This window comes from Schistocerca americana, chromosome 11 (assembly GCF_021461395.2).
Source record: "Schistocerca americana isolate TAMUIC-IGC-003095 chromosome 11, iqSchAmer2.1, whole genome shotgun sequence".
Taxonomy (NCBI): Eukaryota; Metazoa; Arthropoda; class Insecta; order Orthoptera; family Acrididae; genus Schistocerca; species Schistocerca americana.
The window spans coordinates 103855991-103872758 of record NC_060129.1 but is presented as its reverse complement, the minus strand read 5'-3'; the positions used below and the strand labels follow the sequence as shown (position 1 = coordinate 103872758).

The window sequence follows — 16768 nt, the reverse complement described above, 5'->3', positions numbered from 1 at the left end:
GGTGAATTGTGTTACTAGCTGTTAGTGTGCCCACAAAGCTGAAATTTGCCACACCTCCACTTCTATGTCTGTGGACTGGTGACTGGGCGACACCAAGGAATATTCTTCCCAACCATATTTTACAAAAGCGGCGCTGGTACCTATATATACTCTTGCAGTCCACTCAGTTGCTGTCTATACAAGTCAAGTTGTAACGCAAGCCAGTCAACTTCCAGACTAACACTGGGTCATCAGCTACAGTAATCGACTGGGCTACACAAGCCATTAAGTCTCCTCCAGGCACCCCTTCACAACAGAGTTATGTAGTTTTAGTAAAAACACCATTTCTGTTACAGGACATACCTGCTAGAGGACTTTTCCATAGCAAACGCTACTGTGGCGTTACAGTAACTCCAGCTTGGATTCTGATGGTTGTGGCCCCTCAGGTCTCTAACCTGTCCAGCATAGACTTATTCCATGCCTTGGGGCTTGAGTTCTGCGCCAATTCTGATGCAGTCCAAGCACTGGGCCTCTCCCTACACCACCTACATCTTGGTTAAATTAGGATCAGTGTTCTGCCAGTGAGCATCCTGGGGATCCAGTCGCATATATCCCTTACACCTACTGCAGCTCCAAACTCCAAAATTATTTAAGGTCCGTAGCGTCGAGTTTGCATACCAGGATAAGCATCAACAGGACTTGCAACATCTTCAGGATGAGGGCGTCATCATCCCAGTAACACACAGCCAAAGGGCCCTTCCTATTTGACTGTGGAGAAACCATCAGGCGCTGGCTGCATTGGTGATGACTTCCAGGACACTGTGAATGCCTAATCTGTAGTCGTCAGATATACCACTCCCATGCTTCAGGAGACTGTTTACATCTCGCTGGGTCTATGGTATTTGCCAAAAATGACCTTCATTATGCTTATTTGCCCAAAATGATCTTCATGATGCGTATCTACACCTCACACTGCGTCACGGCTCCCAGGAGACTAAAATCATAAACATCATAGCCACTCCTTTTGGATTGCTCCAATATACATAGCTTCCGTTTGGCATCGCCAAAGTTACATCAATTTTTTGGAGGTACTATGTTGTTGGTGTGGTCTTCAGTCCTGAGACTGGTTTGATTCACTCTCCATGCTACTCTACCCTGTGCAAGCTTCTTCATCTCCCAGTACTTACTGCAACCTCCATCCTTCTCAATCTGCTTAGTGTATTCATCTGTTGGTCTCCCTCTACGATTTTTACCCTACACACTGCCCTCCAATGCTAAATTTATGATCCCCTGATGCCACAGAACTAGTCCTATCAACCGGTCCTTTCTTCTTGTCAAGTTGTGCCACAAACTTCTATTCTCCCCAATTCTATTCTATACTTCCTCATTAGTTATGTGATCTACCAATCTTCAGCATTCTTCTGTAGCACTACATTTCGAAAACTTCTGTTCTCTTCTTGTCCAAACTATTTATCGTCCATGTTTCAATTCCATACATGGCTACACTCCATACAAATACTTTCAGAAACGACTTCCTGACGCTTATATCGATACTCGATGTTAACAAATTTCTCTTCTTCACAAACGCTTTCCTAGTCATTGCCAGTCTACATTTTATATCCTCTCTACTGCGACCATCATCAGTTATTTTGCCCACCAAATAGCAAAATCCTTTACTACTTTAAGTGTCTCATTGCCTACTCTAATTCCCTCAGCATCACCCGACTTAATTCGACTACATTCCATTATCCTCGTTTTGCTTTTGTTGTTTTTCATCTTATATCCTCCTTTCAAGACACTATCCATTCTGTTCAACTGCTCTTCCAAATCCTTTGCTGTCTCTGACAGAATTACAATGTCATCGGTGAACCTCAAAGTTTCTATTTCTTCTCCATGGGTTTTAATATCTACTTCGAATTTTTCTTTTGTTTCCTTTACTGCTTGCTCAATATACAGATTGAATAACATCGGGGAGAGGCTACAACCCTGTCTCACTCCCTTCCCACCAACTGATTCCCTTTCGTGCCCCTCAACTCTTATAACTGCCTTCTGGTTTCTGTACAAATTGTAAATAGCCTTTCACTCCCTGTATTTTACCCCTTCCACCTTTAGTATTTGATAGAGAATATTCCAGTTAACATTGTCAAAAGGTTTCTCTAAGTCCACAAATGCAAGAAAAGTAGGTTTGCTTTTCTTCTAAGATAAGTCATGAGGTCAGTATTGCCTCATGTGTTCCAACATTTCTATGAAATCCAAACTCATCTTCCCCGAGGTCGGCTTCTACCAGTATTTCCATTCGCCTGTAAAGAATTCGTGTTAGTATTTTGCAGCTGTGACTTATTAAACTGATAGTTCGGTAATTTTCACATCTGTCAACAAGTGCATTCTTTGGGATTGGAATTACTATGTTCTTCTTTAAGTATGAGGGCATTTCGCCTGTCTCATACATCTTGCTCACCAGATGGCAGAGTTTTGTAAGGACTGGCTCTCCCAAGGCCGTCAGTAGTTCTAATGGAATGTTGGCTACTCCTGGGGCCTTGTTTCGACTCAGGTCTTTCAGTGCTCTGTCAAACTCTTCACACAGTATCGTACCTCTCATTTCATCTTCATCTACGTCCTTTTCCATTTCCATAATATTGTCCTCAAGTACATCGCCCTTGTATAGACCCTCTATATAGTCCTTCCACCTTTCTGCTTTCCCTTCTTTGCCTAGAACTGGATTTCCATCTGAGCTCTTGATATTCATACAAGTGGCTCTCTTTTCTCCAAAGGTATCTTTAATTTTCCCGTAGGCAGTATCTATCTTACCCCTAGTGAGATAAGCCTCTACATCCTTACATTTGTCCTCTAGCCATCCCTGCTTAGCAATTTTGCACTTCCTGTCGATCTCATTTTTGAGACCTTTGTATTTCTTTCTGCCTGCTTCATTTACTGCATTTTTATATTTTCTCCTTTTATCAATTAAATTCAATATGTCTTCTGTTACCCAAGGATTTCTACCAGCCCTCGTCTTTTTACCTACTTGATTCTCTGCTGGCTTCACTACTTCGTCCCTCAGAGCTACCCATTCTTCTTCTACTGTATTTCTTTCCCCCATTCTCGTCAATCCTTCCCTTATACCGTCCCTGAAGCTCTGGAAAACCTCTGGTTTAGTCGGTTTATCCAGGTCCCATCTCCTTAAATTCCCACCTTTTTGCAGTTTCTTCAGTTTCAATCTAGTTTATAACCTATGGATTGCGGTCAGAGTCCATATCTGCTCCTGGAAATGTCTTACAATTTAAAACCTGGTTCCTAAATCTCTGCCTTGCCATTTTATAACCTATCTAATACCTCCTAGTATCTCCCGGATGATTCCATGTATATAACCTTCTTTTATGATTCTTGAACCAAGTGTTAGCTATGATTAAGTTATGATCTGTGCAAAATTCTACCAGACAGCTTCCTCTTTCTTTTCTAATCCCCAATCCATAATCACCTACTATGTTTCCTTCTCTTCCTATTCTCGAATTCCAGTCACCCATGACTATTAAATATTCGTCTCCCTCCACTACCTGAATAATTTCTTTTATCTCATCATACTGTTCATCAATTTCTCCATCATCTGCAGAGCTAGTTGGCATATAAACTTGTACTACTGTGGTAGTCATGGGCTGCATGTCTATCTTGGCCACAATAAGGCTTTCACTACGCTGTTTGTTGTAGCTTACCTGCACTCCTATTTCTTTATTCATTATTAAACCTACTCCTGCATTACCCCTCTTTGATTTTGTATTTATAACCCTGTATTTACTTGACCAAAAGTCTTGATCCTCCTGCCACCGAACTTCACTAATTCCCACTATATCTAACTTTAACCTATCCATTTCCCTGTTTAAATTCTCTAATCTACCTGCCCATGTAAGGGATCTGACATTCCGCACACCGATCTGTAGAACGCCAATTTTCTTTCTTCTGATACCTACATCCTGTTGAGTAATCCCTGATCGGAGATCCGAATGGGGGACTATTTTACCAATGGAATATTTTACCCTAGAGGACGCCATCATCATTTAACCATACAGTGAAGCTGCATGCCGTCGGGCAAAATTACGGCTGTAGTTTCCCATTGCTTTAGCTGTTCACGGTACCAGCACAGCAAGGCCGTTTTGGTTAGTGTTACAAGGCCAGATCAGTCAGTCATCCAGACTGTGGCCTCTGCAAGTACTGAAAAGGCAGCTACACCTCTTCAGGAACCACACATTTGTCTGGCCTCTCAACAGATACCCCTCCATTGTGTTTGCACCTACGATATGGCCATCTGTATTGCTGTATTGCTGAGTCACGCAAGCCTCCCCACCAACAGCAAGGTCCATGGTTCACGGGGGGGGGGGGGGGGGGGGGTGGCGATGAGTAACACTTAAAGGACGTCTCAGAGACCATGAGCTACCTTGACAATTTTCTGGTTGTAGGAAAGTATACTGCTGATGTTGCTCTTCTCCCCATTCACAGAAGCTTACCTTCGTTGTAAACTTGGCATATGTTATTTTTCCATCCACCAGATCGAATATTTAGGACACATCTTCAGGCATATGGCTTACACCACATTGTGTGCCTACCATCCAAAAATTACTAGCCTCGTTAGATGCATTCCAGCCGAAGTCAGCCAAACTGTTATAGACCATTCATGCCCCATGCTTCAGCGATGCTGGCACCACTCGCTCTGTAACAGAGTTCCCTGGAAGTGGCCATCCTAATGCAATAAGGTGTTCCAAAACCTGAAGAAGGGCCTCTTCGACCTACCTGTCTCATGGCATACAATCCAACGAAACCATTGGTATCAGTGGCCGATGCTGACTGGCAGACTTTTGTCCCATATTGAGAATGGCGTGGAGCGACCCACTGCATTTGTATCCAAGACACTTACAGCAGGATAGAGGAACTACATAGAAAAGGAGGCTTTGGTCATCATCTTTGGCAGCAAACGCTTCCCTGCCTGCATCTATAGCCACCGTTTCACACTCATGACATATCATAAGCCTCTAATGCGTCTCTTCAAGTATTCAGCAAGTTGCCACTGTGGGCCCCGTTTCTCTCAGGATATGCCTATTGTATCCAATATCACCCTAATGCCGCCCATGCCAATGCCGATATCCTATCGCGATTTCATGTTAGTCACAACCCAGAATTTCATGAGGATCCAGAAGTCTGTTTTCATGAGGACAGTGAGACTGCCATCATCAAAAACCCATCTTCCAAGTGATGCACGCTTTGTGGGATATCACACAGTGACAGGCCATGTCCTCCAGGAGGATTTGCATTATACAACAGAAAGACAGCCTGCAGACAAAGTAATGTCTCATGTACCCAGACCTCCAAGCCTTCTGTAGCACGCAGCAAAAAAATGGTTCAAATGGCTCTGAGCACTATGGGACTTAACATCTTAGGTCATCAGTCCCCTAGAACTTAGAACTACTTAAACCTAACTAACCTAAAGACATCACACACATCCATGCCCGAGGCAGGAGTCGAACCTGCGACCGTAGCAGTCCCACAGTTCCGGACTGCAGCGCCTAGAACCGCACGGCCACCGCGGCCGGCACGCAGCAAAAGTCTTTATCCTTGCATCACATTGCGCTGATAAAGGTCGCGATGGGCCATGCTCAGGTCCTCATTCCCAGAACCCTATGGCATTGGGAAGTCATTTTGACTCTCCTAGCAATACCTCCACTGGAAGGGTATGGAGACATTTTATGCGAGAATGGTGAAAAGGTGCCTCACATGTCAAAACAAGCAAGCTGTGCCCTCCTGTCAGTATTTTCCATGGCCTCCTATGGTGACTCATTGGTCCTGTCTTCAATTTGGACTTTGCTGGCCCATTCCTTGGATCTGTGTGGCGTCTGATTTTGATTGTGAGCAGTGGGTTCTGCTTTGTGTTTTTCATGCCATTCACAACCTCAGCGAAGACGATCCAGATTGTTGCATGGTTGTTCGCCCTTAAAGGCGTCACACAAGCCTTTGTCACTGACAATGGCCCCAATTATCATCAGCAGAATTCTGATTCTTGCTATTCAATTTAATTTCATCAGTCCACATGGTCATCCTCACAAATCACCATTTTCCCTAGAATCAGAACAGCCACATACCTTCTTGTATCAATGGATTGTGTAGGTTTTCTTTGCAGGATCCAGTGCAGCTGTGGACACCCTCCATTTATTCTCCATTTGATTTGGCAGGCAATGTTTGAATTCCAGTTGCTGCAAAGAGGCTGTTGCTGCTGGCATATGTATGATGTATGGGCCCATCATGGATCCAAACCACTAATGGGTGCCATAACTCCTTCTTGCACTCCAATGCCTGTAATGCGACTCTCTTTGCGCCATCTACCATTTCCTCCAACCCAAGACCTCCTGTGGCCAGCCACAATTCGTCACTCTCTCATCCCATATGAATAGAAGTGGATCGTCCCCCTCCCCCCTTCCCCAGAATGGTGAATGCTCCAACACGGTCGAGGCCTCCAGGGCCTGCTGTGGCCTAGATGCACTTTTGGGGGAGAATGGCGGGCAGTGGCAACATGAATTATGGTTGTACCATGTATGCCACAGAATGTAACACTCATGCAGTCCATAGCAGCCAAGCAAGATTTTCAGAAGGCGCACCAAGAACTACAGACCAATAGAAATCTCGACAGGCAAAAGTAAGAGGTCGCTGGCCTTATCGCAAACCGTGCCCGTATACGGTCACGAGTTAGAGTGGGACAGCACGGTTCTTCCTGGAGAATAACTATTTAAGGAAACCCAGGGATCACTGTGGACAGTTCCCATCGACGAGAGTTGGCCGATTCATGCTACTGTCTCTACGCTATCGATGACGACAATTTAGCGGCGAGAAGTAGGCTTCTGAGTTGGAAAACAGCTCTCACTGATTGTTGGTCATTTCAATGTTGAGTTCCGGCTCCAGGGATCTAGGTGGAGCCAAATCCACTGAATTGTATTTTGTTCGGAAACGCAGAGGAGGTATAGTCTGATTGTAATTATAAATTGTGACAGTTAATTTTCCTTTCAAACAGACAATAATGGAACTAAGAAATTTTTTTGCTTCAACTGGGATACTCAATAACGAAAAACAGATGGATTTTGCAGAAATTATGAGCTCCACAGTGAGAATAAACAGCTAAATGGTAGTTCTGTTGTATGAATGCATAAGGCCCACAGGAATTCCCCCACATAGATGCAGCACAGTCATAGGCCTGTCCTCAGAAACGTGCTTTATAATTGCACGAAAGTTACCCATGTACTTGTCATCTTGTTTATCAATTTCAGTAGGATCTAAGTCATTAAGGGGGCCTTAATGCAATCTCCTGACATCCACAGATAATCACCACATCGATGAGAGGGTCTAGCCCTTTTCTGTTTCCTTCCCACCTGCTCCATCAAGCCTTAGTTCTGGCGATGTTTCATATCTTTTGCCTTGTTCATCATCATGTGAACAAAATTTTGACAATGGATTAGAGTAGCTATATAGTAAGTACTGCACGCCTGGATGTTGAAATATTGAACACACGCCCGGATTCCTGGGTTCGATTCCCGGCGGGGTCAGGGATTTTCTCTGCCTCGTGATGACTGGGTGTTGTGTGCTGTCCTTAGGTTAGTTAGGTTTAAGTAGTTCTAAGTTCTAGGGGACTTATGACCACAGCAGTTGAGTCCCATAGTGCTCAGAGCCATTAGAACCATTTTGAAATATTGAAGATCATGCTTCCACACCAGAAACCTGGAGTTTTCCAGGGCTGTAACATTTTGATTACTACCTTTACCAGACTCGTCATAGCGAAAAACAAACAGTACTTACAGAAGACACCGTCCTCTTTGGCAGAGTATACTAAATAAAGTTGAATGTACGATATTGGCAAATTTGCAAAGTGAGGGGAAATATATAAATTGCATTAGGCACAGAAAAGTTTTGGAATTGTTGTAGCTTCATGTGATAATCAATTTTTTTTTATACTTAGCGAACAAATACTTATCTCATAGTTACAGCCCGATCGTGTATTGTCTCCACGCAGCCAAACATAACCATTTCCAGCCAATGATCGGCTCAGTTGGACCAGAGGACCCAGTCCACTCCATGTAATCACAGTCCACACCAGTATGAAGCTAGCACCAGCTTGCGCTGTGTCTTGTTGACAACTTGCGCCATGACTTCGTCGGGGTCTGCACCATCCTCGAACTCTACAATCAGATCTTACCAACTTTAATCGGGACTCATCCAATCAGACCACCGTCTTCCAGTCGTCTAGGGTCCAACCAGTGGGATCACGAGCACAGGAGAAGGGCTGCAGGGGAAGTCCCGCCGTTATGCAAATGCACACACGTTGGCCACCTGCTGTGATAGCCCATTAACGTAATTTCGCTGCACTGTCCTAACGGATACGTTTATCGTACGTCTCACATTGACTTTTGCGGTTGTTTCGCGTAGTGTTCCTCGCCTCTTAGCACTGACAAACGCCGCTGCTCTCGGCCTCTAAATGAACGCCGTCGACCACTGCCTTGTTTGTGGTCAGAGGTACTCTTGACGCCGTGGATCTCCAAATGTTGAATTGTCTAACGATTTCCGAAATGGAATGTCCCATTTGTCTACCTCCTCCTCCTAATCAGCGTTCAAAGTTTATTAATCTCCGTCGTGCGGTTATAATCAAGCTGGAAACCTTTTCATGTGAATTACCTGAATACAATCGACAGCTCGGCCAATAAACTGCCGCTTCATACCTTTTGTAGGCTGGACTACCGCCATATGTGAAAGGGCATACCGCTATCTCATGATTTTGCCACCTCTGTGTGGCTGTAGCAGCTGGCATCTCTCGTAGTTTGATTCTCGAACTTCAACCGTGGACTTCCTCTGGTATTTTTCTGATGATATATATATATGTCCATTTCACCTAAACAGATAATCAACAAACCCCTTCTAGCCAGCATTATTTTATTGATTTCGTTGTTTGTTATCTTATTAGTCCCTTTGACTTTTCACGGTGTGCCTTTAACAACACATTTCAAAAGTATTCCGTTTTTCTGTTCCTTACATCACAGAGTCCAGGTCACACATTTACAAGATGCAACACAACAAACGCGCTTTTGGAAGCATTTTACTGGCGTGTTAGCAGTCAGTTTTAGAGGCTAACATCTTTTTTCTATGTTTTGTTCGGAGTCTTACTTTTTCCTCGCTTTTTACTCCTCCAGCGATTTTATTTCTTAAATCAGCAACAAAGTGTCGGAGTACGTGGCCATCCACGACAGGTACATGGACGCTGATTTGTCGCCGTTTTGTCACAAACCATTAGTAATACAGTTTCGTCATGACTTTGTCCACTTCATTGAAGGTGGAATCTAAGATGTGCTGGATCAAATGGTGTCGTTAAGGATATGTGGGTATTCACGTGACTTATTATTTTGACACAGGAAGAATGTCGTATTGTTGTACAGACTTGTGAAGAACAATATTTCTGTTAGGAGTACTATGTGGGTCATTTTTGACCCACAATGGATTTTCGAGGCCGTTACCCGCCTCTATAATCATCGCATGACGAATCGCTCCCGTGACTTTTCATCATTTATGGGGTTGTACAGCTTACCAAAATTTCATCCCCCCTAGCTCACTCACCTAGAAGTATGAAAAATTTATCTGTTATACCAGTAGTACGATGTGGGTCATTTTTGACCCATACCTATTTAACGCACAGTTTGATATGAGGTAACACCGGTTTGCTGTCACTAAATATGATCTGGGCACGCCTCGACGTTATTCACGAGCTGTTAGAGTATATTATACTTTGGGCCAAAAAGAACATTAAATACGAAGTATTCGGTTGTCGAATGATACATTATGTCAGCGAGGCTTTCCGTTTTCTATGGACTGGCGACATGCAGAACTACGCGGAGTAACACTGCAAAACTACAGAATAACATGTGGCATATTATACTTCATTACTTTCATCATGGCAGCGACAGTATAACAGAGGTAGTGGCGGGGGACATACGTTGCCATGTGTAATTTTATTTATGTTCGAAACAGGCTTATGTGTCTTGAAACTATTTTATTGGTCTTGACACAGCTGCTGGTCCAAGACATTATTCATTTATTTGTGTGTATGAGTTTTGAAGACGGCTATATTATTATAGCAGAAACCTTGGTCTAGATTTAAAATAAACAAAATTTTGAGCAACTGTGGGCTGTTTTTCATTCGAGACAACATATTATACAGTGCAGAATCCCAACGCCCCTCCTACACTACTGTCTGGAGCACTGCTCTCTTACACTACAGCAGATGTCAGTCGCATCGCCCTTATGGAACGTCACGACTGACAGCTTCTTCACCTCCATTAAACAGGCAGATGAGCGCTGAAGTGGAGACGACACACTGTATGCAACTCACTCACAAGTCAGGCGACCATCTCCTCACAGATTACGATGGGAAATGGTAAAAGATATCCGTATCCTGCGTAACATGCATGCTGGATGTCAGAAGACTGAGAATATTGAGAAGTAACTTCCAGAAACAGTGAAGTTTTATAATGACACTAAGGATGGAGTAGATGTTTTTGACCAAATCGCTAGATACTACAGTCTCCGAGTTGTTACCCAACGATGCCCTGTAAGTGTCTTTTCCTTGACCTCGCCATGATTAACGCTCGCACAATTTTTAAGTTACGTACCTCTAAGATTAGATTACATCAAGGTCAGACAGAGATTCCGAAATCAGATACTGGATTGTAAGGCGTACCTAGGAGCAGGTATAGGCTGAAATTCAAGACATTAGTCAGGAAGAATCAATACGCAAAGACGTGGGATACGGAAGTACTAAGGAATGACGAGTTACGTTTGAAGTTCTCTAACGATATAGATACAGCAATAAGGAATAGCGCAGTAGGCAGTACAGTTGAAGAGGAATGGACATCTCTAAAAAGGGCCATCATAGAAGTTGGGAAGGAAAACATAGGTACAAAGAAGGTACCTGCGAGGAAACCATGGGTAACAGAAGATATACTTCAGCTGATTGATGAAAGGAGGAAGAACAAACATGTTCCAGGAAAATCAGGAACACAGAAATACAAGTAGCTGCGGAATGAAATAAATAGGAATTGCAGGGAAGCTAAGACGAAATGGCTGCAGGAAAAATGTGAAGACATCGAAAAAGATATGATTGTCGGAAGGACAGACTCAGCATACAGGAAAGTCAAAACAACCTTTGGTGACATTAAAAGCAACGGTGGTAACATTAAGAGTGCAACGGGAATTCCACTGTTAAATGCAGAGGAGAGAGCACATAGGTGGAAAGAATACATAGAGAGCCTCTATGAGGGTAAAGATTTGTCTGACGTGATAGAAGAAGAAACAGGAGTCGATTTAGAAGAGATAGGTGATCCAGTATTAGAATCGGAATTTAAAAGAGCTTCGGAGGACTTACAGTCAAATAAGGCAGAAGGGATAGATAACATTCCATCAGAATTTCTAAAATCATTGGGGGAAGTGGCAACAAAACGACTATTCACGTTGGTGTGTAGAATATATGAGTCTGGCGATATACCATCTGACTTTCGGAAAAGCATCATCCACACAATTCCGAAGACGGCAAGAGCTGACAAGTGCGAAAATTATCGCACAATCAGCTTAACAGCTCATGCATCGAAGCTGCTTACAAGAATAATATACAGAAGAATGGAAAAGAAAATGGAGAATGCGCTAGGTGACGATCAGTTTGGCTTTAGGAAAAGTAAAGGGACGAGAGAGGCAATTCTGACGTTACGGCTAATAATGGAAGCAAGGCTAAAGAAAAATCAAGACACTTTCATAGGATTTGTCGACCTGGAAAAAGCGTTCGACAATATAAAATGGTGCAAGCTGTTCGAGATTCTGCGAAAAGTAGGGGTAAGCTATAGGAAGAGACGGGTCATATACAATATGTACAACAACCAAGAGGGAATAATAAGAGTGGACGAGCAAGAACTAAGTGCTCGTATTAAGAAGGGTGTAAGACAAGGCTGTAGCCTTTCGCCCCTACTATTCAATCTGTACATCGAGGAAGCAATGATGGAAATAAAAGAAAGGTTCAGGAGTGGAATTAAAATACAAGGTAAAACGATATCAATGATACTATTCGCTGATGACATTGCTGTCCTGAGTGAAAGTGAAGAAGAATTAAATGATCTGCTGAACGGAATGAACAGTCTAATGAGTACACAGTATGGTTTGAGAGTAAATCGGAGAAAGACGAAGGTAATGAGAAGTAGTAGAAATGAGAACAGCGAGAAACTTAACCTCAGAACTGATGGTCACGAAGTCAACGAAGTTCAGGAATTCTGCTACCTAGGCAGTAAAATAACCAATGACGGACAGAGCAAGGAGAACATCAAAAGCAGACTCGCTATGGCAAAAAAGGCATTTCTGGCCAAGAGAATTCTACTAATATTAAATACCGTCTTTAATTTGAGGAAGAAATGTCTGAGGATGTACGTCTGCAGTACAGCATTGTATGGTAGTGAAACATAGACTGTGGAAAAACCGGAACAGAATAGAATCGAAGCATTTGAGATGTGGTGCTATAGACGAATGTTGAAAATTAGGTGGACTGATAAGGTAAGGAATGAGGAGGTTCTACGCAGAATCGGAGAGGAAAGGAATATGTGGAAAAACTGATAAGGAGAAGGGACAGGATGATAGGACATCCGCTAAGACATGAGGGAATGACTTCCATGGTACTAGAGGGAGCTGTAGAGGGCAAAAACTGTAGAGGAAGACAGAGATTGGAATACGTCAAGCAAATAATTGAGGATGTAGGTTGCAAGTGCTTCTCTGAGATGAAGAGTTTAGCACAGGAAAGGTATTCGTGGCGGGCCGCATCAAACCAGTCAGCAGACTAATGACCAAAAAAAAAAAAAAAAAAAAAAACCTCTAAGAAGATTTCACGGCGGGACCTTATCCTCAGAGTAGCAGATGACCTCGCTGCCTCTTACACACTTCAGACAAAACTCAGTCTCCCCTTACAGGCACTCCATACTGGCATTGGCCAATACGGAGTTCGAAGGTCTTCTCAAATTCAGGTTTCCTGCAGACAACAAAGGGAAATAAAACGTCAAGTGCAACAAGTATGTGTGCAAAAGATGCCGAACAAAAACTGTTGTCGGCTTTCTGAATCTCAGAGTAGGCAATTCTGTCACGTCCTTTTTCTTAAATATACTTAAATATTTATAATTATAGGCTGAAGTAATTTGTTCTTATGTTTTATTTCCTTCATTGCAATAACTACAAAAAATGCAGAGCATTTTAGTCACCTACTGCTTTTTAGAATGTTTCACTAATATTTGGTGCTTATCTTATTTTTCTATAAAAGGAAAAATACTATTGATACTCACATAAACAATATGTTTTTATTCAGTTTCAATCTTTTTATAAAGAAAAACATTACAACAATGCTTTACCAAATTTACGAAATATTGTGGAATTTCTTCTGTAACATTTAAAATAAAAAAAATGTTTACTTAGAGAAAATTCATATTTGACCGTGTACTATTCATTTTAGAGACGTATTGTCAACATGAAGACACTCATAATACCACCCAGATACGAACAAAATGGTGGTTTTCTACTGCGGGTAAAAATGACCCACATGGTATTACCAGGGGTATGGCGAAGTCTAGTTCATTTAGTGTTAGGAAGTGATGGTTGACGCAGATCCACTTGTGGCTCAAGCATGTTCTCACATGGAGGGTGCTGTGCAAGGGGAAGGGTCTACTCAGTGTCGCTGTGTTTCAGAATCGCCCACAGCAGGACAGGTCCAGGAGGGGAAAGAGGCTCCCACTGTGGACCTGGGCACCCTGCTGGACGCTGGAGACAGCGCCGTGGTGACTCTGGTGGCGGGCGACACCCGTCTGGCAGCCCACAGGGCCGTTCTGGCCGCCAGGAGTCCCGTGTTCGCCTCTATTTTCAGCCACGGCACGCTGGAGGCCACAGTCCCAGACGTGGGGGGCCCGCTGCTGCGCCATCTCGTGGCCTACATGTATACCCTGCAGGCCCCGCAGCTGGCCAGAATGGCCCCCCAGCTGCTGGTCGTGGCTGATAAGTACGGCTTGTCAGGCCTGAAGGCACAGTGCGAGCAGCAGTTGGCCTCACAGCTGTCTGTTGAGACTGCGGTGACCACAGCTGTGCTCGCTATTCGGAACTCCTGTAGCAGCCTTAAGAAGGCCGCCGCCGCCTTCATAGAGACTCATATTTTACACGTGATGGCCACGAAGGGCTGGGCAGATGCGCTACATTGTCAGCCTGAAGATCTGATTGAAGTGCTCAAGCTGCTGTCTGAGCCAGCAGCAGAAACCAGGTAAGCACAAGACAAGCTACATGCCTACGTTGTCCAGTCCTGTGTAGTTCTGTTTGTGTGCGTGTATTTCCAGCCCCTGAGTATCTTTACGTGTATGTGTGCTGCAAAATACACCATCACTGACAGACATTTTTTGATATCTCGCGATGCTTTCATTGATTTCTCATGTTAGATTAATGTTGTTGTTGTGGTCTTCAGTCCAAAGACTGGTTCGAAGGAGCTCTCCATGCTACTCTATCGTGTGCAGTACCTACTGCAACCAACATCCTTCTGAACCAGCTTAATATATTCATGTCTGGGTCTCCCTCTACAGTTTTTAACCCCCCCCCCCCCACGCTGCCCTGCAATACTGAATTAGTGATCCCTTGATGCCTCAGAATATGTCCAACCAACGGATCCCTTCCTTTAGTCAAGTGCTACAAATTCCTCTTCTCCCCAATTCTATTCAATACATCCTCATTAGTTATGTGATCTACCAATCTAATTTTCAGCATTCTTCTGTAGCACCACATTTCGAAAGCTTCTATTCTCTTCTTGTCCAAACTATTTATCGTCCATGTTTCACTTCCATACATGGCTACACTCCATACAAATACTTTCAGAAAAGGGTTCCTGACGCTTGAACCTATACTCGATGTTAACAAATATCTCGTCTTCAGAAACGCTATCCTTGCCACTGCTGGTCTACATTTTATATCCCCTCTACTTCGACTATCTTCAGTTACTTTGCTCCCCAAATAGCAAAACTCATCATCTACTTTAAGTTTGTCATTTCCTAATCTAATTCCCTCAGCATCACCTGATTTAATTCAACTAAATTCCATTATCCGCCTTTTGCTTTTGTTGATGTCCATCTTATATCCTCCTTTCAAGACACTGTCCATTTCTTTCGCCGGCTGAAGTGGCCGTGCGGTTAAAGGCGCTGCAGTCTGGAACCGCAAGACCGCTACGGTCGCAGGTTCGAATCCTGCCTCGGGCATGGATGTTTGTGATGTCCTTGGGTTAGTTAGGTTTGACTAGTTCTAAGTTCTAGGGGACTAATGACCTCGGCAGTTGAGTCCCATAGTGCTCAGAGCCATTTGAACCATTTTTCCATTTCTTTCAGCTGCTCTTCCAGGTCCTTTGCTGTCTGTGACAGAATTGCAATGTTGTCGCCAAACCTCAGAGTCTTTATTTCATCTCCATGGATTTTAATTCCTACTCCTAATTTTTCTTTTTTTCCCTTTACTGCTTGCTCAATATATAGATTGAATAACATCAGGGATAGGCTACAGCTCTGTCTCAGTCCCTTCCCAAACACTGCTTCCCTGTCATGCCTGTCAATTGTTATAGCTGCCATCTGGTTTCTGTGCTAATTGTAAATAGCCTTCGCTCCCTGTATTTGACCCCTGCCACCTTCAAAATTAGAAAAAGAGTATTCCTCTCAACATTCTCAAAAGCTTTCTCTATGTCCCCAAATATTACAAACGTAGGTTTACCTACCGTTGATCTATCTTATAAGTCGTAGGGTCAGTATTGCCTCACGTCTTGCAACATTTCTATTGAATCCAAACTGGTCTTCCCGTGCTCGCTTTCTACCATTTCCATTTGTCTGTAAAGAATTCGTGTTTAATATTATGCAGCCTTGACTTGTTAAACTGTAATATACACACCTGTTAGATTTAAAGAAGTACTAGATCCAACTGGGTTTATTACCGGATAGGTTAGCTTAAAAAAAAATCTTCTTAGAACTAAATTATTCGTTGATTTATAGGTGGTTTTAACATTATTTGCGGTCATTACTTGTACTGAACTGCATATGTGGAAGAGGCTTATAGGTTCTGGTGTAAAGTATCTGAATAAGTGGTAAATTTGCTGTGAAGACGGCAGGAGCCACATCAGTGGTGGACACAGTGATGTGCTGCTCACAGCAGATGTACACCGGACACAACGATGTGTAGTGTTAGCAGCCAGGGCAGCGAGCCTACAGGCTTTATTCTGTTTGCTGTGCAATTCACCATAAATCTGTTTACTCAGTATTACATATATTGTTCTCTGCTGTATCTGCTGGTGTTCACAATGAGATACTTACAAGTGACATATGCTGCATAAAGGAAAGATGGCGTTGATCAACAAGCGTGTAGTCCGACATTAACACCAGGAACTCTGCAGCGCAGTTCAAAGAGATCAGAAAATAATTTAAAACTTTCCATCTCTGATGTTGTCATGACATAAATATTAAACCTTGGAAAAAATAGGTGCTGTACAGAAAACGGTCAGACTGATCGCTATTTCCACATTACTACTGCAGCTTGATTTCTATGTTTCTCCTTCACTTTCTATGTTCATTTCTGAAATATACCTACGGTTACAGAACAAACTTTGTTTATTCTCCCCAAGTAGTACAGTGTTATAAGATACACGTCTTAAGATGTGTGCTAGGTTCCAAGAAGAAGGGTGCGGTGCTGA

General features: G+C 43.2%; 1 protein-coding gene across 1 annotated transcript in view; it reads left to right on the top strand.

The window, feature by feature from the left end:
• The window catches only part of LOC124553884 (serine/threonine-protein phosphatase 6 regulatory ankyrin repeat subunit C-like), a 60442-nt gene that overhangs the window by 19695 nt on the left and 23979 nt on the right, over nt 1-16768 (top strand). Inside the window, exon 4 of the mRNA XM_047127888.1 lies at nt 13759-14320. Within this exon, the coding sequence (XP_046983844.1) occupies nt 13759-14320 (562 nt within the window). The remainder of the gene's footprint in view (nt 1-13758; nt 14321-16768) is intronic.